This window comes from Rhopilema esculentum, chromosome 10 (assembly GCF_057945365.1).
Source record: "Rhopilema esculentum isolate cy_ngs chromosome 10, ASM5794536v1, whole genome shotgun sequence".
In the NCBI taxonomy this organism is placed as follows: domain Eukaryota; kingdom Metazoa; phylum Cnidaria; class Scyphozoa; order Rhizostomeae; family Rhizostomatidae; genus Rhopilema; species Rhopilema esculentum.
The window spans coordinates 11,104,823-11,128,228 of NC_142824.1; the positions used below are offsets into that span (position 1 = coordinate 11,104,823).

The following is a 23,406-nucleotide window of genomic DNA, read 5'->3' on the forward strand; positions in this document are numbered from 1 at the left end:
AATGAAAAGTCATATGATATTGTGTATTACGGCGTTGCGTATGACAATGTAACACTAGATGATATTATGCACGACAACATTCTGCATGATAATATAATACAAGATAATATTATGTATGACAACGTTTGACGCCTGAATGCAACGTTGTATGGTATTTTGTATGATGCCTTTCCGTATGATAATGTTCATAGCTCAAAGTGCAATAAACGTATAGCGAGAAAATAGGGCTTGTCCACTTAATTCAAAAATTACCTTATTAACAAGTTTTATTCGTGCATGCTGGGATCAATAGCTTTATTCATGTTAATAATTGATTATGTTTTTCATTTGCAAAGTACTCCGGTTGAGAAAATGGATGGGATAACTATAACGAAAAAACTCCAGTTAAAGAGGATTCAAGCACAAAAATCAATTCAACACACCAAGAAGGTTAAATTGTCCTGATGCAGTAGGTTTTAGGTTTAAAACATGCTTTCACTGGCTCGTATCTTATCTGATATACGTAAAAAGGATGAATTGACATTAACATTTAATTTATATCAAATGTTGACTTACCGCTTACTGCCCTGTTTGACAAACCGGTGGCTGCATATAGCGTATTCAGCTTTCGCGATAACGATGACCAATGGAAGACGCAAGAACAGGTCCTGGAAATTCTGACAGTGCTTGCAGAATGATCTGGCATTTGCACAGAAAAATTCGCACAGAAAAAAAGATGAACAGGGTATATCAAAGGATCAAAGAACAGAAAATACAAAAAGCTGAAGCAAAGCATGATAATCTAATAACTTTTGTCGTTTTAGGAGCAAAGCATATCGGGAAGACGGCGCTAGTCAGACGGTTCATACATGGCTCATTTTCGCCCACGTATACACCAACCATAGAAGACTGTTACTTCAGAACATTTTATAACAGATATTCAGGAACATTTTCAAACATTCGTATTATCGATACTTCAGGGTATTATCATTTTCCTGCTATGCAGCGATTGGATATGAGCAAAGCTAATGTGTTGTTGCTCGTCTATGAGGTTAGGAATGTTCAAAGCATGCAGAGGGCCATAGACCTTTACAAAACAGCTATGGATGTTCTGGAAGGTCGTCCGCCAGTTCCCGTTGTTTTCATTGGAGCAAAAATCGATACCGAAAAGGATACGGATAATTACAAAGCGGAAATGATCGAGAAATTCATCCAAGAACATGTATACGCGTACTGCCGCCATTTACTGACATCAGCAAGGCTGGATATTAATGTGGACGAAATTTTTGACGTCGCCCTGCTATTGCTGGAAAGACTGCGAACATGGGTGTGTTTATTTTCACACAGCTAATGTGGGCTTTCGCTTATGAAGAAACAAGTTGAAGGGAAACGTCCATAAAAATCTGCATCCAATCTCTTGTTTATATGCTTTTGTTCACGCACAATTTCTTAGACTGCATGACACTATTTATATCAATGTACGACAGAAAAGGCTAAGACTAGTGATTTCAATTTCAGGAGTAAATGGGTAGGTGAATTTAATAAGCGTCACAACATACTCTAACTCTAATCTTATGTTTTTATAATCTTAATGCTTATTACTGCATGAGAAAAACGCTAGATGACTGGACTCTATTTCACTGCAGATAAGAGCTAGCTGTTGAGAAGAGTTCAAGACAGTAGAAAAAAAAATAGTCAAAAATTTGCAAATGTTAGATTTGATCATAACAGTTTATGAGATAGATTACAAACTAGAGTTGTGTTGATTAAGTATTCAAAATGTATAATTCCTTGAAAAAGCGCCACATACGTAGGCCTGAAGTTCGTTGTTTTAAGTTCGCGAGATGAAGAGCAAAGTGTGCGCTTATTTAAGTGTGCAATGTGCGCTTCATAAAAAACTCGGTTCAAGGGTGTGCGTCTATTCGAACGTGTGTACTTTTTCGAGAAAGTAGGGTAGTTAGGTTGGTGTCTGAAAGAATCGAATGCTTTGTGTCTCTGAATTCCAAGAACTGTTCGTCGTCGGATAACGCGAGCTTTCAGAGAAAAGAATAATTCTTCGAATTATAGAAAATCCGGACTGTGCCAATATTGGCCAAAACAAGGATAATTTTGAATTTTAAAACTTTTGAACGAATTCTCAAATCATGAGACAGCCTTACCTTTGGCATTCGACTGTATTGTCCAGGATTCTTTCATATTCAACTACCTAGAGACCCGATCTAACTAAACTCAGCTTCCACATCCTTAAGTTATTTTAAAACAATGCGAATAACCATACAATAATATTTATAGGTAAACTCGAATAAAAAGCCGGTTTAAAAATACTTTTTTGGATATTGCTTATCAACAGTATTTAAATGTATTCTATTTTATATTTTCCCGTCATTTATTTTAAACATTACAAAAAAATTTCTAAACATTCTACAAGATCCTTAATAAAGTCATTCTGTGATGAACTGAAGGCTAAGATGTTATTTAGTAATTTGATATTGTCGTTAATTGTAGACTTCCTTGCTACCTCTTTCCCAGCAGACTAAAAAAGAATAATATTTTGATGCACTCAATGATCGTATTTATACAGCAGTACTGGAATTCAAGGTATCATGAAATATTAGCCAAAAAGCAAAATATGCATAATTAGTGCAAAAAATAACCATACATGTAAAACCCCGTATTCATATTAACTTCATTCCTGTAGCACGTCATTGCAGATAAACATGAGATAAATATAAGATTGTCCCATTTGCCAACACGGGCACAAAAATTGCGATAATTGACGGTTGACGGTTGATTTATAAACAAAACCGTAAACGGTTTCACACACAAAAGCTGCTATTTGGAGATGACTGTTAGTCAACCAGAAACAGAGTAAACTCGGCAAAAAGCCAACTCACAGCAGTCAGTTGAGATCCTGTTTAACTCAAAAACGATTTCAAATTGCTATTAAATACATTTATCTTGCTGATAGGCGTTTTAAAAGATGTCTCCAAGCAAAGAAACATAAAAGCTTCACTTGGGTTTGACTGGAATAGACCTTCCCCAAATTACGTCATGGCGCAATGCATTCTGGTACTTGTAGTTAAACCCGCGAATATCTGTTTATGTTTTGTACGGCGATCAAACGAAGTTCTGTTATTATCCAACGCTCTTTGCTCGAGTAATCAAACAAATAATGGGAAATACGCCAGAATGTACCGAACAGCACATCCCTAGTTTTTCTCAAAGCTCTTGCCTGAAAATCAGCGCTGCAGAAAGTCGTTCCGACGGCAATTTGACAGCGATCAACGATGTCACTATCTATTTCGTCACTATTCGTGCACAATGCAGCAAAAGGAATCGGGCAAGTTAACAAGGAAATAGAATTATGAGTGAGAACTACAGAAGTACCTGGATTTGGAGCCAGCTAGTGATGTGTGTAGGTAAACTCGATAAGACCTTGGTGAGAGTGGAGGTTTCTGTTGTTTCCAAAAGAATGGCTGCCAATCTTGATCCACAGATCTTAAGTAGTGGTTCGACCAGTTCGTCTTTGTGATGCACCGATAACATCGCCTTTAAAAAAGCTTGATTAAATGAAATTTAATCACGTTTAATATGTGACAGGGTACGCCTTTTAGGTCCCCCTTGGGCTTTTGTTTTTGGGCACAGACTGCACAATTGTGGAGTTTGTGTTTATTGTAGCAGTGCTCGAGTAAGCTTTACATTGTGTTTTTAAAATATAATAACTAAATGGTTCAAATGATGAGAGAACACCACCTTCAGTCTTATGATTGACAATGGTAAAATATTCTGAGGATCATCCTACCCTTATTTGCTAATGGTTTTTGTTTAGTAACCTGGAACAAATATTAATTGATGTTATGTTCATATCATATGTAATAGATATAAATTTCAGATTAACCTGAAAGCGATATGTTTAATAATATCTTAAAACGTATCTGCTTGCTTGACAGTAGGCAAGCAATCTTGGGAAAAGTCGGGGAGGAGCAGAATGGCAATTCCCTTCCCATTCAAGCAACAACCATTTCCCGATGCATACTAGGCCAATTAAAATACTCAGAGCACACAGTGCTCTTAAGAATTGTGTTATTTTTGCTTGAAAACTGACGTTAGTGTGGCAAGACTTTCGGCACGCATTTTATTTTCTGATATAATGCCTTGTGGAATCAAGCTTTATTAATTGGCTTTTAAGCCAGACAAGACTTTAGAAGAGCTATCATACCAAGGTCAGCTTATCCAAAAAGTTTTGAAATATGAAATTAAACTTTTTGATCTTATGGATTCACCTCATAAGCTGCATTGTCCAAGCCTGATAAAAACAGCTCCAAAGTGAAACTCTTCCAAAGAATCTCATCGTCTGTATTAAGATTAATTGCGAGTCCAAACACTTCGCCAGCTGTTGACATTATTTCCTGCTGAAGATCATCTCTGTCTGAGCAGGAGTACTTCTCCACAATCAAAGATAAACAGTTGAGGCAAAACTGTAAAAACAAAAACAGAATTTCAAACAATGAAAGCACAGAATGGTGTTGGTGTTGCATAACCTACCCTATCATAAAGGTAAAAGATATGACGACTTCAAGCGATGATGCGATGTTATAGAATAAAGGTGATTTCAAATGTAGCTATAGAGTTCATGAAGATACTAAATGCAATAACCACAAGAAGAATGACTTCGAATAAGATTAAACGTTTTCGTTTCCCGTCAGAAACCTCCAGCCTTAGATATAACTCAACTTATCAGATCTAAAGATAATAGGGTGCACGTATCTTGGTACTCCAAAAAGCAAGATAAACTGTAATATAACATTTAAAAGTCATAGATACTTGTAAAACTAAGAAAAATAAAACTCATAGGACTGAAGTAAGTGGGCTTAAATTATCTATGCATTACTTCAGGGGAAAATTTTATAAGATGAACAAGAAAAAAAGGTGTGGGGTAAATGAAGTTGGCAACAAATTGGAAAATGCAGTTTAGTATAGTAATGCAGCAATAGTCGGTTTTTATGAGTATCAAAAGGTAACAGCTAGTCTATATTGGCAATGAGATGCAATTCTTGAAACTAAGAGAATATATTAGCAGAAATACTATTTGTTGTTAAAGAGGAGAAGTAAATCTTTGGTATTTTACCTTCGATCTGGCTTTCTGTATGGATGCATCAGTCTCCTCTGGTAAACTGCATGGTGCGGGGAAGGTTTGGGTCGCAGCTCGTGTCTCCTGGATTTCAGGAAAAGAGTTTCCGATTTACGTTATTATTCGAATATGGAGTTTTATTGAACTTGTCAACTACAAATATGTAGTCCAGATAAGAACTAACATTAGAAAATAACTTTTTAAAAGGAAAATAAAGTAGGGGCCAGAGCAATTGGTTTCAGAACTTTGACTTGAATCCTTAAAATTATTTCAAGTTAGCAGCTAATATTTGCATGATTACAAATCAGCAGATCCAAGCTTCGCAGTATCCCTAAGTGGGGCTGCTTCTAAAATTTCTGATAATGTCATAAACAACATCCTCTACGATTGAACTAGAAATACTGAGTGGCCTTATAACAGGGAGGGAACATTCGCTATGTAGCCTAGTAAAATGCAAGCCAGAAAGAGCAGTTTTGCAGAAAACCCCTTGGAGGCCAGAAAATGATTTAGAGTGTCATATCCGAAAAATATATGTTGGCTTGGGGAATAAATAGAAGTCGCAAAGGAACTTTTACATGGCAAGGTGAATCCCCATGGACCTTTCTTCAGAAGATGTCCCGCAAGGCAAACCTAAAAATTTACCGCTCAACGCTTTAGGCATGATGTTTAAGCCATATTTTACATACCTCAGGGAGGAACAGCATCGAACATGTAATCTGTTTCATGCCAGTTAAAATTATCAACCATAGTGTAACTGTTACGTTCCACACATTTTTCAGCGATAAAATTCCACATTTTGCTTCGTCTAACGCACTTTCAATTATAGAAGAATTTTTTCTAAAACAAAAAACGACTTTCATTAATGCAAAATTTGGTTATTTTCAAGGAAGATACCGAAAAAAACAAACATCACTACGAATATCAAAAGTACCCTAGGCAAAGTACACACATTTATTAGCCTTGTCTAAGTTTTTGCCCGAGATCAACTCTACAATGCATAGCCTAGAATAATTTCAACACTATAATTTATGCCCGATTCCGAGCACAAGTCTAACATTCATAGCCAAGAATTTATCATTGGTCAACTCTATAACACATAGCTTAGAATTATTTTGACATCAACTCTACAACACATAACCTAGATTCATTTCAACTCCACATAATTATACGCCCAGAATTATTCCAAGCCTAACTCTAAAATTGATAACCAAAAATAACTCCGAGGTCACTTCTACAATGCATAGCCTAGAATCATTACGACATCAACTCAGCCAAAAAAATTCCTTGCTTACCCAGAACTGCTTTCCCATCTTGACTCCGTTTGAAATTCTGGAAAGTCAATATTTGAAGAGTCTTCCGTCTGTGAAAGAAACAAAGAAACAAAACTTGATTTGTGCGAGCAGGGAAAAAATAACTGAAGAACATAGAAAGGTTATAAAAACCTTGCAATAAACGTAAATTTAGAACGTAGAAAAATTACAAAAAATAGTTTAATTTAACAGCACGAAAAAAAGAGATGCTTGTCACAGATCGATGTTGATGTTCGGTGAAATATTGGGACAAGTTTCAAACTCTGTTCTGTGTTGTTACGTGAAATGTTCAGTGAGACTGCGCTTAAGCGATAAGCATAACACACAATGTTGAGTGAATCAGCTGAACTTTTCTGATGATTTAGGTGTTGTCGAGATTTCTTTACCATTTTGGAAGCTTTTCAATGCACTATTTAACAATGTTTAGTCAGTACAAGTGCATTCAAGGAAAAAGTACTGGGTTGTTGTGTGAAATGGTGAATGAAAATGTTGAGAGGGTTTAAATAACTCCAACTGAACTTCAATGAACAACACTCTTTAGCCATGCTCAATGTAATACTGAGAGCGTTTAAAAGGGCCTTAAGATGATTCAGAAATAACAAGCACCAGAAAATGGATGGACTAACTTAACAAACAAATCATTTAAAAATGAACTACATCAAACTTTAGAGAACGTGAAAACTTTTAAGGTATTTGCTCATTAACTGACTGAGAGCGCAGGGTTCCTCTACCAATTTTGAAGCTTAATTTCGCAGTTTTTAAAGAGGGAAATATGGAGAGATGAAAAACTGTGAGAAAACTGATGCATGTTTGGTAAAGAAATATAGTTCATAGCAAGACTGGAAAAATCCAGTTTCCAGCAAGACTGGAGCAAAGTTATTTGATTAAACTCTACATTTAAATAGCAGTCTACACCAAGCACTTGCGATGCAAATGTGATAAAACACCTTCCAAAAATTACTTGGAACATCCAACAGCTTAAGCCATATTTTAAATTTTTCAGAGAAATGTTGGTAATTCAGGCAAATATCATACAAGTCACATATTTCCTCATACTTCATTTCACAACACGTACTTTCTAATCTCCTATGCCAGTTTATAATATACCAGCATTTTTTGAAGAGGGTTGGGGGGATGACTGAAACCAGCCTCGCAAGCTGAAGTTGGTAATACAAGGCTTTTGGCAGGAGTTGGAGGGCCGTATTTACAGCATACAGATGTTCTGGATTCAGTATTTCAAATATCAAAGCAACTACAACAACAGAGGTGCTTGGAATTCATACCTGTAGAGCTTGATACAACAACCGATGCGCTGTAAGAAGGTATGTTTCTAATGCAGTGCTGCTCATCCCAATATGCTGGTAAATAATGGAACATGCGTTAATCAGTTGAAATTCATCAGAATCAGAAGCTTTAGGGTAGAGAGTTGAATCATAAAACGATGAATTCAATACTACAATATTCATTATTCGTGGAATACAACTAGCCAGTCAACTGTTGACAATTAAGTCATGAAGTGTTCAATTCCATAAAGATACTTTGTACACACTTTGAAATGTAGAACAGCACGGTTCTAAGCTACAACCCGTGAGTTCCATGTTTTATGCAATCACCAGGTAACTGCTTAGGCAACAATTATTCAGTCACAGGGCATGATTCCAAATATGGTCTGGATAGAGCCTTTAGGGATAGCGCGAGTAGACGCTATTTTGTGAGAAAATGGGGAGGAAAGGGGGAAATATCAAGAGTTACTCAGACCAGAACTTAAAAGATGGAAGTTTAAAGGGGGGAATATTCCTAAATTCAAGGACTAGAATTGTTTGGATTTTAAATGTTGATCAAAACAAATTATGAGTGGAACAGAAAAATTACATGGGACAAAACTACATGGGCTTTATGCTAAAATTTAAGGAGTTTCGTCAAAAGATACATGTATGTGTACAGGTTTTCGGCCTTCAGGGCTGAGCAGGCATTGAAAAAGACCATATTTTTTAAGAATCTTAGCACAAGACCAAAAAACTAAAAACGGCAAATTTAATGAATCACCGCGAATTGAAAATTAGACGATAAGACGAAAATTCACCTTTCTACATAGTCGATCCTTGGGGGCTTTGCCAATCTAAAAATATTGCAAGTAAATTCAATGAACAAAGACAATAATAAAGAGTGCCTGTTTCATTACGAATGAGTAGAAAAAAACAAATAAAACTTTGCAACAACATGTCTAAAACGTGTGTGCATTAGCTGAGTGTGCTAAATTAGCATTAAATATAGATTAATTAGATAAAACAGGATTGCCAATCAAAAATTTGTACAAAAAAACTTGAAACGTAGTATGAAAAATTGAGGCCACTGATTTAAAATTTCTACTTATGAAGACAAGTTATGGTCAGCGAGCTTTTTAATGAAAAGGTGCTGGAGTTTGGAACCTCTTCGATTCGGAAGTCAAGAGGGCTCTCTCCTTGAAAGCATTTACAACAGCCCCTCTGATGCGATTAAGAGAAATTAAAATGACAAGGAATGAATTTATTACAATCTTTCAACAAAATGTAATACAAAGAGGCATGTTACTAAATTTTCCCTTAACAATTACGCCGCCTTAAGTTCCCTTTATTATAGAAATAAAAAATCAAATAAGTATGATTCTTTTTTTATAAACAGGACGCATTTCAACGGACAAAAAAGCTATACTAAAGAAATATCGTGGGACAAACCTTTTCGATAAGATTAAAGGTCATCTTGATGCTTTCTTTGAATATGGCCTTCCAAAACAATACCATGAGGCCTAGCAACACAGTAAGCTCGGTTTCAGCGAAGGCATAATCAATCGAAGCACCGTGTTTGCTAGTAGCAGCAGTAGCAATTACTGTGCAAGCCAAGGCGGTGTATGGGATGGGGTGGGGGGGGGGGTATGATGGGGGTCAGGAAAATATTTAAGATGTTGTCTTTAGACTTACAGAACACCTTCTTTAATGTACCATTGCAATGCCTCCTAAAAGCACAATTTTTCATTACCGTAATCGTTCGAATAAGCGCCCCTCTCGAACAAGCGCCCCTCTTTTAAGAAAATAATTTTATAAGCGCCCCTCTCGAATAAGTGCTCCCTTGTTCTAGGGTGGCCGCTTATTCGAATTTTCAAGATTCACGGAGAAAATCGATGAAAATAATCTATATCTCGCATGGAGGGAAGGGAAGACCTTAGAAAAGAAAGAATAACACTTTTTCTTTGACAATTGTTATTCTTTTTTGTTTTTCTTATCAGCAAACTTCTTAAATTCACTGTGCATTAAATCAATATTAAGTATCTTATTAGAAATATTTTATAAGCGCCCCTTTCGAATTTTATAAGCGCCAATTTCGAATAAGCGCCCACCCTAGAACAAGGGGGCGCTTATTCGAGATGGGCGCTTATAAAATTCGAGATGGGCGCTCATCTTGAATAAGCGCCCATCTCGAATAAGTGCCCATCTCGAATAATCGCCCCCCCCCCCCCTTAAAAAAAGAAAAATTAAATAAGCTCCCGGGCGCTGATTTGAACGATTACGGTAGTCCAAAATACGAGGCACAACGAGCTTTTAGCCATTATGAGAATGAGGTGGGCCAGAAAATGACATGGGACAGTAAAGACAATAATGAAAAAGAACACTCCTTATAGTGAAAGATATATTAATCCTTGTCAACGTTCAAAGTATTACGAAGCATCAACGTGCGTAAAAAAAGTCAATTCTAGATCTTGTAAATATTTGAGAATTGCCTTTAAACATATCCTATATTTACGAATTTATATGACAAGTGACAATAGCAGATCTGTGCTCTCTCTTTTTATCGAATTTAGCATCTGGCTAAACAACGAATTATAAAAAAAAACTGAGAGAAGGGGCGAAAAAGAGACTGACAACAAATATGAAATTGAAAAATTGGCCCAAAAAGGACAAAGATTGTGAAAAACAGTCCTAAAAAGAATACATACTCAACGACAACAAAGCACGATGGGACCTAAAGGAATTGTTTAACAATACCAACGGATTATTCTTGTCTTCAAACCATTATTTACCAGGTAATAAAAATACAGTATTCACCTTGCTTGAGAATATTGCTTGAGATAGACGAAAGATGTACAACAGCACTGGATAATACTGAAACATCCTGAAATGAAAGAGCATATTTCTTAAATCTTACTTTATGCAACAACTTTTTAATAGGGCAAATAGCGAGGTAGCATTTGGCTTGATAGTGTAGTATACAAAATAAATACATTAAAAGACACTTCCAAGCAACTTTACCATTAGATTCCTGAAGAAAAGAACTTAGCTGGCTATACTGTTTCTTGATAGAGTAAAGAGATAAGGCGTTGATTGACAGCCACTATTCTATTCAAATCCCGCTTCCATTCCCCTCACTCTACAAATTCCCTACGATGTATATCTGTCATGGCACGTGTTTAAGCCATATGCTCATTATTATACACTGGCTTTTAAACATGTTTATTGAGCTAATACTGGACGAATAAGAGAGAACCTTCCTTCAACAATACATGCGCCATATAAATTAGAAATAAATTGAACCCAATAGTCTGGTTCCAAAAAATATGGGTTCTGAGAAAGATCGCTTATCTTCTTTTTCGCTATAAAAAATTATAAAATGATGAAGTACGATACATTAAGAGTGAACAAATGTCTAGGGCACCTCGATATCCTTCTTCCAAAGCAGAATGCATTCCCAGCAACAGTGGGCAAGTAAAATATCTTTTTCCAGACTCAGTGGAAATCGATTCTGTAACTCCATCAGCGCTGTATAAAATAATGAAATCGTGTGAATAAGAGTGGTCAAAAGTAAAGAATTAGACATACAAAAACATAAAAGTGGCAGATTGGCATAATAGTCAGTGCTCTACTTGCCTTCTCCAAATGAAGTTGTAGGCCGGAGAACACTGGTGGACCATCCAAAGTAGTGTCACAACTCTCACCCATAGGGGCTAATAATTTACTTTAAGCAGTCCATTAGAAAGATATCAGGGGGCTAGGTGCAAAAACAATATCAGCCCAATGAACTATCAGTTTAAGTGTGACGTGGAGCCAGATCGGCTAATCATTACCTTGGAGAATTTCACTGTTGACCGCCTGGTGCTGGCTCGCCGGGCTGCTCTTTTTGACTTCATTTGCTTCAAGCAGAGTAACGCCAACAACACATGGGCCGGGAATCCTGCACCTTACAACATGGGCTGCAACGATCTGGGAAATGGCTCCTTTGCCGCCAGCTAGAATATCTAAAAATAAAGCAGAGTGAGAGGACTCCTTAAAAGGGATTAAATTCAGCGGCAACGTTGCTATGCAGAAACGAAACACTAAACATTGAATCGGATCATCAAAATTTAAACGATCTCACAAGCATATGAGCACCCTTTATACAATTACCAAATCATCTCACTATACAGTCATCCAGATCGACCACCCTTCCTTCGCTATAAGACCACAAAATCATATGAACATACAGTCGTTCCGTCATATTGTTATACCATTTATCAAATCATCTATTATTTATCATATTATCATTTATATGATAAATCAATACCATTTACCATATTATCATATCATATCATCATATTAATAACACATAAAATCACATTTAGCTTCTAATGTTGCCATCCAAACAACATACAAAAACAGAAAGTTCTGGCTGGCACGATATCAGCAATACTAAAACCTCTACATTAAAAAGGTTAATTTCGATAAAAAGTTTATACAAATTGCCAAATCAGAGCGCCATTTACATCAAAAACTTAAAATTCAACACTTTAACAGATGTAAAGTATCTAAAAGTAAGCATATGGTTCCCCTGGACTAGATGCACCGAATATTTGAGCACCTTCTCATCTTGATAGCATTGAAGTTCTGTATTGAAAACGGCCCAGAAAGAATCGATTAGGCATGGCGCGTTTCAATAAGTAACAAACCTTTAATAGACAATTTTAGATGCCACGGGGTAGCCTGGTTGTTTTCTTCGTCATCAAAGTGACCCTTCTGCAGGAAACTTGCCAACATAAACACATCCTCTAGTTTTTTGATAAGTTCATTCCATTCTTCTATATCTTCAGTAACATCAGTCCATAAGGGAGTTTGTCCATCTACTTCATTCTAGCAAGGAGAGACACGACCAGAAGACATATTATCAAATATCATTGCTTTCTTCTTGTAAGGTTAGTTTAAAGGATTGTCAACCAATGTAATTTCGCCCCACATCGGTGCTCATCAGTACAGCTAGACTGAATGAGGACCTAAAGCCGACCTAGAGCTAGCAAGTAGGCTGTCAGTAGCAATGCGTGTGGGATGTAGTGTAAAGAAAGGGAAGTACGTATGAGTCTGAGAGATTCGATAACCCCTTTGAATAATCTCACCAAGAGCCACACGGCAAAGCAGTGTCGAGGCTTTGGCGTAATGTATGCCATCCCAGTAAACGGTATAAAGACTTTGGCGTATAGAAAAATGACTAATAAACCTTCGTTAGATTAAGAAATAAATAACATTAAATGTCTTTGCCTTAGAATCAACATGGAATGTCTGCATTTACAAATAAAGAGCGTCAGTACAACATGAAAAAAAGTTCCATTGTTCCTTGGCTTGGCATCGATGTCTCGCCAAAACTTCCAAATATCATACACAATCATTACAAAAGAGATTTACTTATTTTTATACAGAAACAAGAGAGGGGAAAAGAGTCAGTGGAAGACCGAAACGGAGGTGGCGAGACAAGATTGAAGGAAAAGCTGGCTGTACGTAAACACAGGTGGCACAAGATCGCCAAGCGTGGGGAAGTTTGTGGAGGCCACCCGCCAGCAGTGGCGTGACGAGCTGAGAAGAAGAAGAATAATACAGAAGCTTGTTCCTTGTTTATCGTGATTACGTTCTGCAAGTAAAATTGCAGTAGCAAGATCTTATCATGGGAGAGTGGTGGCGTTTATAGCACCAAACCTGTAGATACATCACAATGTCCATTGGGCGTGATGATAAAACCAATGAAAACGATGGTCTCAATATAAGGTTTTATAAAGATGTCAACAGAAGCAAATTAAATTAGCATTGCCATGCTTAACAATAACGAAGAAATTTGAGACTATTTGCATGAAGCTTTTACCTCAGATTGTAGATTCGTTGAAATGCCTCTACCAAGATACGCTAGCAACAGACAATTCTTGACTGATTTTGACACCTCAAGTAAGGCTCTTACTGGTCTCCAAATATCAAGAAGACTATCTTTGGTCTCTGTTGCATCACCAGCAGCGCCTGAAGTAAATTTAGAAATAATAAAAAAGTACATCTCTCAATCAACATAAGACATAAGGCTTAAGACATCTGTCAATCAACATTGGCCAATCAAAAAGTGTAATAACGTTCAGAAGCTTGGTGATTGGCCGATAGTTAATTGACTGATGAAAGGGGAAGTAGCACGTAATGTTAAGACCACCAGTAGAGAACGGCGGTCTGGCTTCACAGAACACAATATACCATAATCCTACACGATATAATCACTATGTTTGGCAAGCCCATCTACAACTCAGATCACCTAGGGCTTAAATCTTGATTAGCTTAAAACTCTTTCTCTATTCTACAGTTTCACTTGAAAACAAGTCAAGTGATACAAATTTGCCTAGGCAAATGAGATCATATTAAGAGGTTGATAGGGAGGGTATGAAGTCAGAGTTATCAAAGAATTTAATTTGATTGCTTGATTCTGAATCATATGAAAACAAGGAAAGGTACCTTTTAGAAGAAACTCCATTATTCGGTAAACAATTTCAAGTTTTGAAACATTCAGATTTTCAATTTGACAATATGTTATCAGAAGACACTAGAAGAAAAAATTATACATGTGAACATGCCATTTTTAAAAAAGTTTATGTTTTAAAAAACTGAATCCATTACGGAGCATCAATAACATATGCAAAATATGACGCAATGAATAGGAAAACGCTGCTGCTCCTGGGTGAATATAAATCATATCTCATTTGGCGTCTGGATTAGATCAAACTTGTGCACAGGTTTATCACAAGACAACATTAAGGAAATGGTTTGTTTATTCAAGAGCATCTGCGTCACGAGTCAATGAAAAAATAGCTAGAAGATGTAACATGCGCCACAACAATACAAAATAGCAAAATCTGTCTAAACGTAAAGAAGCCTCGCACGCCTTCGTTGGTATAAATAAGGAAATCCCAATCCCTTATTCCCTACAGAACACACCAAAGAACTTTTTTATATAGTGTGGGTTTTTCCTTGGCATTCAGATTTGAAAGGTATTAATATAACGTTTACTTAAAGGAGATTTGTGAATGAATTAAACATATATATAATGCTGTAATCACAACTGCAATGAAAAACGTACCATGCATGCTTCGGCATCAAAATAGGGCGAGTCAATGAGATTTCTTAGCCGTGCCAAAGGAACCAAGTTTTCAATGAATGGCTAGAATGAAAACCAACTAATTTCAAATTAGCTTTCTGACTTCCAGACTAACAAAAACCACTATCGCAGGTCAAATGAATGAAGCACTATTGTATCTACATAATTATTTATCAAAGTATAACATGCTTCCATGATTTATAAAAAGCACTCAATTGAGGAATTATATCTGGTAAAGCTTTTGAAAAATTTGTTTCTCGCTGATCTACGTGCATGCGACAAAATCTAAACAGAGTGCATTTAAATATACTCACCAAATAGAATAGCTTTCCTGAAAAAGAAAAGAAATCAATCAACGAGCTGTGAAGATGGAAAGTTATGGGAAATGCTACTTTCGAACTAAGCCCGACAAATTCTAATACTACATTTCTGAAGGGTTATTGGAAAACACACGGTACAGTAATTCTGGCCGAGTAATGCATATCCTCATATGCAGCTTAAATGTTTTTGCAAGTGGTATTACAAATGCAAGATATTATTGCTGCTACCAGCCACCAAAAAGATAAATCTTCTATCTCCGGCAAAAATCTTCTAATATCCAATCAATTTTCTATTACCTTGATAACAATATTCATTAGAATGGGAAGCAACAGAATGCCAAGCAAAAGCACTGTCTAGATAAATAGGTTTTTAGATATTTAATAAGAGAATCTTTATTCTCGAAAACAACATTTAACCACATCCCAAGTTTTCTGTAGCTATTCCCCAGACCTCTGCCCATATACCTTATAAATTGCTTAAAATTGAACAGTAACAGCTTAATAGTACCCAATCCCGAAGAAGGCAAACGAAAATTACCCAATTTCCTTGTAATCTTGAGGTCCTCTGACAGCCTAATTTGCATTTTTGCCTCCCCTCTCGGTATATCTCTTTGATCCATGTGAGCTTGCGCATCAACGACGAAAAAGTCCAAAAACTCTGCCACAATCAGTTCGTTTTTCAAATTTTCGTTTATTTCTTTTGCTTCGTTTTCTAAACCTTGAGCATCATGGAAAAATTGCTGGTCTTTATCTGATAGTCTCAACAACTGTGTAAGGTCCTGTGTAAGAAGAGAAAAGCAGATACCACATTTGATCACTATAAAATTTACGCCATATCTCTTTTAAATTTCAAAGCTTTATGATGAAATTGCATGGCATTTACTAAACTCGCAGGATGTAGTACAAGTAAATACACAAAATGCCACGAAACAGAATACCAAAGTCACTCAAATTCCTTCATATTTACCTCATTTGAATTGGTAAATCCTTCAAATTAAAGTAATAAAATCGTACTGTCGTTAAAAATAATATTTGCTACCCTTAAACAAAAAGATCAACTAACCATTCGACACTGTGATAAACATAAGAAATATAAATTCTAATTAAGCTATGAATTCAATTGGTTGAATGAGGACTTTTCCCTAACTGTCAGAAATGAGAGGTGGAAATTCTGCCAAAAATGACCTGTATGAAAGCATAAGTAAGCATTCTTGAAGGGGAAATTAGATTCTCCAAATTAATGTTTACATAACGAGCAGGTTTGAACATGCATGTTTTTAGATATTCTAATTAAACACATACGTAAAAAAATTTAGGATGCTAAAAGCAATACCTCGGGAGTAACCATAATTGAATCTAAGCTGCTGTCCTTGCTAGTTGCATCGTGTAGCAGTTTTTGAAAGTCATAGAGCTCTATCAAATTTAGATTGTTCTGGCAAACTGAGATGATGCCATTCAATTCGGCAATATATTCAATATCATTACCAGGGCCAGTGTTCTCCGCTGGAAAACACAATGATATACTTGATTATTGCTCTGCAATATAGTGATGTCGCAATATAGGCTTGATATCTTAATGATATTACAATGTGTGGTGTTATTACATTGTGATCCAGCGGGAATTGCAGGAACAAATATATCTGGTAAGGTTAATGTATTCAATACAATTGCTTCTGATACCAGAAGCTGGATAGAGAACAAGAGCAGAGTAGGTTGATAATTATAGGAATACACGACTCCTAAATGTCAATTCTATATGATGGTTTATTATCGATAAACTGGCAAAGAGACAAGAGCATCCTGGTGATCAAATATTGCCCAACATGAGCCAAATAACAAAGAAGTTGCTTAAACATTCAGAGAATTTGTACAGATCTTGAGTTTAGCAATAATACATCAATAAAACGTTGGTATTGTGATTCAAAGAAGCTACCTTTTTCATCTAAGATTTCTTTGATGGATGAAATGCATTTGCTCATAGATCTGGAGGACAATTTCTTACTGGATACAGTTTTTTGCACTGCCTAAAATACAATAAAAAGCTGGTCAAGCTAAAAAGCGATACACTTGCTTAGAACGCAGACACAAGAAAGTGATATTCATAAGAGACAAGTCGGTGGTATATTCTCCTTTTGCGATAACTGGTTATCTAAGTAAGATTTACTTGAGGATGTGCTTAAACCGACTTTTTGATTCAACAGAATTAATGCCATACTAGAAATATTTTAGAACAGCACGGCGAGAGTTATAATCCGCCCAGTTACTGTTTATTTATGAGCACGTTTCCTTTCATTAGTACCGAAACACAACACCCTGAAAGAGCAGCAAATAGGCCTTAACAGTCCTTTAAATTTTCTTCTTGTAGATACATCTACAAACGCTTTTGGTGTATAATACAAGACAGTCCTAAGTTGCTACTCCGAGTTTCATGTTTTATGCGATCATCAGGCACACACCAATTGCCCTATACGGCATCGAGCACTTTTTGACAGACCGATAAACAGTAATTTTCAAATACATCTATAAATATGCTCTTTGCAATGGAATTAGAAATCTACGTCGTTGAAATGACTCTGACGAAGGCTTACAGACGTATCACAAGAAACGACTATCTTGACTGCCGTGATATCTCCAGGGCGGGATTCAACAACCCTCCGCTCGTTTCGATGCGAGTCGCTTGGCTCAGTCGAATGAACGTTGATTTTGACATGGCATCGCCTGGCCTACATGAGTTTGATTCCTGCCAAGAGCAGCATAATACAAAAAGGTCACACCCTTGTTGCAAAAATTTACCTTGCGATAAGATCATTCCCAAAACAGCACGAAAAAAAGTAAAGAGTCAAAATCAATGTGCTTAGATATCTAAGGCAAAGTTGCTGATTTAGATTTCCCATAAGATACGCCTCTACGTGTTTCAGGTATTTTTCGCTTTTCGGTAGTTGTCCTCAGGATAAAAGGAACGATGAATCTTAGAGCATGTTTAGGTTTACATATATACTCATAAACAGGATGGAAGCTGTTCTTTTTCGACGCAAGGTTGTTTAAGAATCCAATCCAACATTGACCCAGACCTCTTGTTCCATGAGACTCTAGTGTTGATCCATGACATACAAATGGTTATAATACTTTCAACATACCTGGAAAAATGTTTCAGGCGCTTCCATTTCTTGGAATAGTTGCTTCAATGTGGCTATTTGATCGTCTGAAGAAAACAAGGAGCAATAGAATTACTACTAAAGGCTTTTTGACGAATAGAGAAACACTGGAATTGGAAACAGAAAAAAATTAAAGCAAAATCAATAGCTTGACTTAAAAACAGATATCGGGGTAATATACTTTGGTGAGTAGAAAAAGACGGTTCTAAGTTGCTAATGCCAAACTTACGCTTGATATTATCACCGTGTGCTTGCATTAAGAGTGAAAGTATAAACGATACCAAATACCCTAGCAAAGATCGACTGACCGCAATATTCAAAACATTAAAGAAGAATAAAAAACAGTTTCATTTTTATAGCAAATAATGTTTACTCGCCTTCTTTGGTCTGTGTAAAGCCTTTCTCGAGGGTTACAGCAATTTTTTGAAGAAGATAGCTATCTCTAGCTCTTAGACTGTGCAGCAAACTGGAAGGAAAAATGCCTAAGAATCTCAAGTCACATTCAATGATGTATTGAAAGACAGCAAAATACATGAACGAAATCTACCATCTATATTGCGTATGGAGATCGATGGAAAGGAAACAGATCTCGAGCAGAAGACGTTTTAACTGCGTCTGTGAATAACACTGTTGATCCTCGCTATTATGAAAGATAGGCACTGGTACGAGCTCTCCAAAGATCACTCGGTCCAACAAATGAATCAGAAATAAGGTTAGGAGGCTGGCAGGCCTATGAACCTTGAAACAACAAAAATGGCTGCAAGCGCTCATTGGTAAGAAATCACTCTAAAGAGCATTAATGTGATGTGACCTTTCGATTAAAAATATTTCGACTACAAAACATGATTAAATACTTATAGTAATCATATTAAGCTATAAGTAATCATAAAATAGCCAGAAAAAGAGAGACGAAGAAGCCAACAAAAGACAGGTGAAAAGAAGCTCTTGTGACGTATAAAGAGATATTGAGCAATGCTCACCTTAACGAACAGTGAAATGGAACACTGATAGACGATAAAGACCCGTTGCCTTCCATTAAAAAGCAAGACACGATTTCAGCGGCAGAGGCTCCAAATGAACTGACACGACTACCAAGTGTCCCGTAACCATTATAAATCAGTCTAGAAAGCAATAAATACATGACAATCACATGTTAATCCTTTCTCACAAAAACAAATTAGAACAACATATACGACACCGCAGAAAGCGTGGTAATACGTATAAACCACGTCTTCAATAAACACAAATTAAAATGAAATCAATGAACTATACAAATGCACCAGAAGAAGGTAAGCGCTTATGTACAAGAGGTTGCAGGGGTGGAACATTTAAAGAGTTTCATAGCTTGTGAAAAGTACCATATCATATAACACTGCAAAATAGAAAACTGCGAATGCTCCAGTAGGTGTTTTTGTATGAGATGCTAAAAGCGTTCTTTGCTTCAAAAAAGTATCATATTATATAACAGAAAAAACATGAACACTAGATTAAGAAGTGTTTATTAATCAGTATTAGGATTTAAACTGCCACACGAAAAGACTAATTATGTACACTACTTCAGGACATAAGACTACAAATTATATTAATAATCAGCTGAATGCTGTAAAAAGGATTCCCTTTATTAAAAAACAAACCTATAAAAGAACATCTTCTTCATGTGTAAGCATGGCAATCATACCAAAATATTAGAATGCTATAAAATTTTTTTGTTTATGACAAACTTTTTAACAAAACTCATTACCATTTCTGGAAGCAAATTATTTTTATTCAAAAACCGACCAATTGCTTGTTTGTTTATAGTCAAAACAGAGCATGTGTGAACCAAAGAAAATCCAGATGAAAGGGGAAAATTCAAGTTTCTTTTCTTGAAGAAGTTATTTTTCGGATGGAGCTCTTGAGGTGGTGTGTCGTACAAAAACTTTGGGAGTAAAGAATGCTTCTAAATCACCTTTTTAATGACTTTTTATAAAGAGCATAAATACAACCTCATCTCTGAAAGGTTTTCATAAGATTCATTTAAGATTCATTCTGGCACAAGGAACAAGGGAGGTCAAGGATTTTAGAACATCCATTAAAACAACTATTAAAGATCAGTTCAATACGGCTCAAAGGCAATCGACAGACACAATCATAACTTAAGCCACCTGTCAATCAACAATTGGCCAATCAGTGAGTGCAATTCCACCCACAGGCCTATTGATTGGCTTATTTTGATTGACAGGTTGGTAAACCCACGTAAGTATCTGTCGATTGCCTTGAATATACTTCGGTTTATCGCAATTGCAAAACCTTTGGAATTTAGCTCGAAAAAACCTGGCTTACCGGCAATCTTTGCCCACGTTAAACGCACCAACTCGGTTACCTTGCTCAGCCAGCCAGATCTAGAGAGAAAACCCTCACAAATAAATTAAATGCCTCTAGCCACCTAACTTGTACTCTAATAACTTGCCTATGTTGAATAGTAAAGGTACTGAGTCATGATAAAAGGAGAGGGTATACCAAAAGGTGCCCAATGCATGGTTTTGGTGCTGCAGCACTATTGGTAGACCTTAGACTTATCACATGAAGTTACCTCTCACTGGTTTAAAACAGGTATTGGCAACGGTTTTTTCCTAAAATTGTATGAAACTACACTGACAATTTCGATAGCTACCCCCTGCAGTGAACGCCTATTTTCCATGACTCACTGCCTTCAAGAAATTCTTAGAGCAGATTCTTCTTTTATTATATATATGATTTTAATGTTAATCTAACTACGATATAGTTTTTATGACCTTTTTTAACGGAGGGGTTTCGTCAATCTACAAAATTTGGAATAATTTCAAAAGAAATTGCTTAGCAGTAGAATAAATTTGTGTAAATATAAATTTCAAAACTGCCTGGCAAATAAGAAAATATGGAGATATTACAATATCTTTGAGCTTGAAAGTCTACCCTGAAATATACAGACATACTCAAAAAACGTTCCTTAGAACACTGTACATTTTGATTTTCAAAATTATCCCTTAATTATTTTCTTTTTTGTCTAAGTGGAAGAATTATCAATCTGGGGAAGAATTATCACAAAACAAGCTATTCCCAACCAATAAGGGAGTTGTCAATCTGCCATCTCCTCTCTAAAAAGTATGTCCGCTTCTCTCACCTCCAAGATCCCTCTTCGCGGAGCGTAAATAACAAGGAAGAGGGCTTGACGAATTTTCTTTTCGGTTTCACCGACGCCTATTTGCTCGTCTTGGCGATCATCAACAATAATCCAACCGCATTGTGCATCCCTGTAACCTTCGAAAAAACCAAAACATTCGATGTGATACACTTGGAAAAATCATTTTAACACATAGTTAACCATAATACAAAGAGGAGAATTTTAGCATCGTTAGGCAAGCAAGGTCGCTATTCCATTTAGAACTGTTGCAATCAATCAGTCACTTCGATCAATCAGTCATTACAATCAAACATGAAACAATCAAATGGCCTTCTGCTCGCATTTCTGATTGGCCTATTTCGACCCACAACTGTGTATGTATATTTCCTGGCTTAGAATTTTTTATTATTATTCTGATGTTTTACACCCTACAGAGTGTCAGTAGGAAAAAGCTTAAGTATCTCTTTAAGTGTCTGTTTTTGAAGCCATTTACAAATAATTGCAAAGGCAAATCCATTCTTCATTGAGTAACAAACAGGTGTTTTTGAGTCTCTTTGCATATATAGAGGAAGGTTGAAGTGTCTCACTGCCTGTGTTTGTCTTAGTTTAATCCTCATGCTTATAAATGAGGGAGGGCTATTTAAAAATGACTTAAATGAAGGATAAAAATGAAGGTTGGGCAGATAGAAGTTAAAAAATCGATTGACAAGTTGGTTTTCTTATTCTCGTTAACTTTATAACACAGTTGCGATATTCTAATCAAAATCTTCGAAGACCGTACCAACCTTTGAGCATTCGGACAACGAGTCCAGTATCATTAGATATCACCAATATACGACCAAAGTCGTCCGTGCACGCAGCCAGGCTGCCATCAGGAGAAAGAAATATCGACTCGGCTTGTCTTCGTTTATCCGGTATTCCATATCTAGAAGAGATTCATTGAAATGACGTCATTCAAGTTTTGTTAAACTTAGTAGTGGCTACGATAATTTTAGCAGCTGTGTTGCATGGAAAGTTTTCTTACGTGAACCTATTTAGTGGGCAAAGATTTTGCTGGTATGAATTAATAAACTTAAGGGGTGACCATGTGACCTTGTAATCATGAAATCAACAACTTAGTCCATCTGAAAACCTAGTGAGCACAGAACGGTTTGAGATGATATTTATTCACGAATGGTAGCTTATAATTAATAAATGACTTTGTGATTACTTCTTGATAGTTTTCTGATCCTTTTTATCAGTCATATATGGAGTTGGTTTACAAATTCTAAATCATTTTCTGTTCATTTTTGTTATGAAGTTTGAACAAACACGAAGTATCAGAAATATTTCTAGCTAAAGTGTACATAAAAGACCACACTGGAATTTATTCGACTCCAAAATGACAAAAAACTGAATGTTTGCATTCAGTTATTTAACATGAAAGAAAGAAAATAGATACCTTAATTTGATTGGCGTTCCCATTTCAACAGGCGGCTTTGGAGGTTTGGCATCCTTGGCAGGCTGGGATCGGAACTTGCTTGCGAGGCCTAACCCAATCCAGTCACTAAACAAAGGAAATTCAAAACTAATCAAAATGTGGAAAAAATGAGACTTAAATGCAAAGATATCAGCGGCCTAAAAACATTTTCTATCTACGAATTACATCTAAGAACTAAGAACTGTACTGATCATTTCAATTTCTTCCTAAAAATAAGATAAAAATTCCACTAAGCCAAAGATTGTTTGCCAAAGATGTTGATATTATGTATTCCCATCAATTTTCACAAAAAAAATATAGGAAGAGACAATAACACATTTGAAAGCTGTGGAAATTAGAAAATGGATTATAAGTCAACCTGGTTGCATGCGAAATGCTTGAAATGAACGCTGTAGTCAGCTTGCTGGCCACATTAAATGCAACTTCTGACATGAGTGGGGCTGAGTTTTCCTGTGCAAAGATATTCAAAGATAAACATTTATATCAAGGTAA

At 36.2% G+C, this 23,406-nt stretch overlaps 2 protein-coding genes across 2 annotated transcripts in view; one reads left to right on the top strand and one right to left on the bottom strand.

The window, feature by feature from the left end:
• On the top strand, positions 1 to 4,447 carry LOC135685656 (GTP-binding protein Di-Ras1-like). The gene has a single exon (XM_065201652.2). It carries the CDS (start codon positions 626 to 628, stop codon positions 1,328 to 1,330), a length of 705 nt encoding a protein of 234 aa, XP_065057724.2. The 5' UTR covers positions 1 to 625; the 3' UTR covers positions 1,331 to 4,447.
• The window catches only part of LOC135685613 (rab3 GTPase-activating protein non-catalytic subunit), a 27,767-nt gene continuing 6,654 nt past the window's right edge, over positions 2,294 to 23,406 (bottom strand). Inside the window, exons 11-38 of the mRNA XM_065201601.2 lie at positions 23,273 to 23,364; positions 22,876 to 22,980; positions 22,220 to 22,359; positions 21,435 to 21,571; positions 20,615 to 20,673; positions 19,273 to 19,413; positions 18,670 to 18,758; positions 18,275 to 18,339; positions 17,071 to 17,161; positions 16,471 to 16,640; positions 15,676 to 15,916; positions 15,132 to 15,148; positions 14,800 to 14,880; positions 14,178 to 14,265; positions 13,552 to 13,700; positions 12,374 to 12,554; positions 11,516 to 11,686; positions 11,107 to 11,210; positions 10,500 to 10,566; positions 9,135 to 9,205; positions 8,504 to 8,539; positions 7,704 to 7,778; positions 6,403 to 6,470; positions 5,797 to 5,947; positions 5,108 to 5,194; positions 4,263 to 4,457; positions 3,367 to 3,528; positions 2,294 to 2,512 (exon numbers count right to left, since the gene is read on the bottom strand). Of these exons, the coding sequence (XP_065057673.2) occupies positions 2,378 to 2,512; positions 3,367 to 3,528; positions 4,263 to 4,457; positions 5,108 to 5,194; positions 5,797 to 5,947; positions 6,403 to 6,470; positions 7,704 to 7,778; positions 8,504 to 8,539; positions 9,135 to 9,205; positions 10,500 to 10,566; positions 11,107 to 11,210; positions 11,516 to 11,686; positions 12,374 to 12,554; positions 13,552 to 13,700; positions 14,178 to 14,265; positions 14,800 to 14,880; positions 15,132 to 15,148; positions 15,676 to 15,916; positions 16,471 to 16,640; positions 17,071 to 17,161; positions 18,275 to 18,339; positions 18,670 to 18,758; positions 19,273 to 19,413; positions 20,615 to 20,673; positions 21,435 to 21,571; positions 22,220 to 22,359; positions 22,876 to 22,980; positions 23,273 to 23,364 (3,168 nt within the window). The 3' untranslated portion in view covers positions 2,294 to 2,377. The remainder of the gene's footprint in view (positions 2,513 to 3,366; positions 3,529 to 4,262; positions 4,458 to 5,107; positions 5,195 to 5,796; positions 5,948 to 6,402; positions 6,471 to 7,703; positions 7,779 to 8,503; positions 8,540 to 9,134; positions 9,206 to 10,499; positions 10,567 to 11,106; positions 11,211 to 11,515; positions 11,687 to 12,373; positions 12,555 to 13,551; positions 13,701 to 14,177; positions 14,266 to 14,799; positions 14,881 to 15,131; positions 15,149 to 15,675; positions 15,917 to 16,470; positions 16,641 to 17,070; positions 17,162 to 18,274; positions 18,340 to 18,669; positions 18,759 to 19,272; positions 19,414 to 20,614; positions 20,674 to 21,434; positions 21,572 to 22,219; positions 22,360 to 22,875; positions 22,981 to 23,272; positions 23,365 to 23,406) is intronic.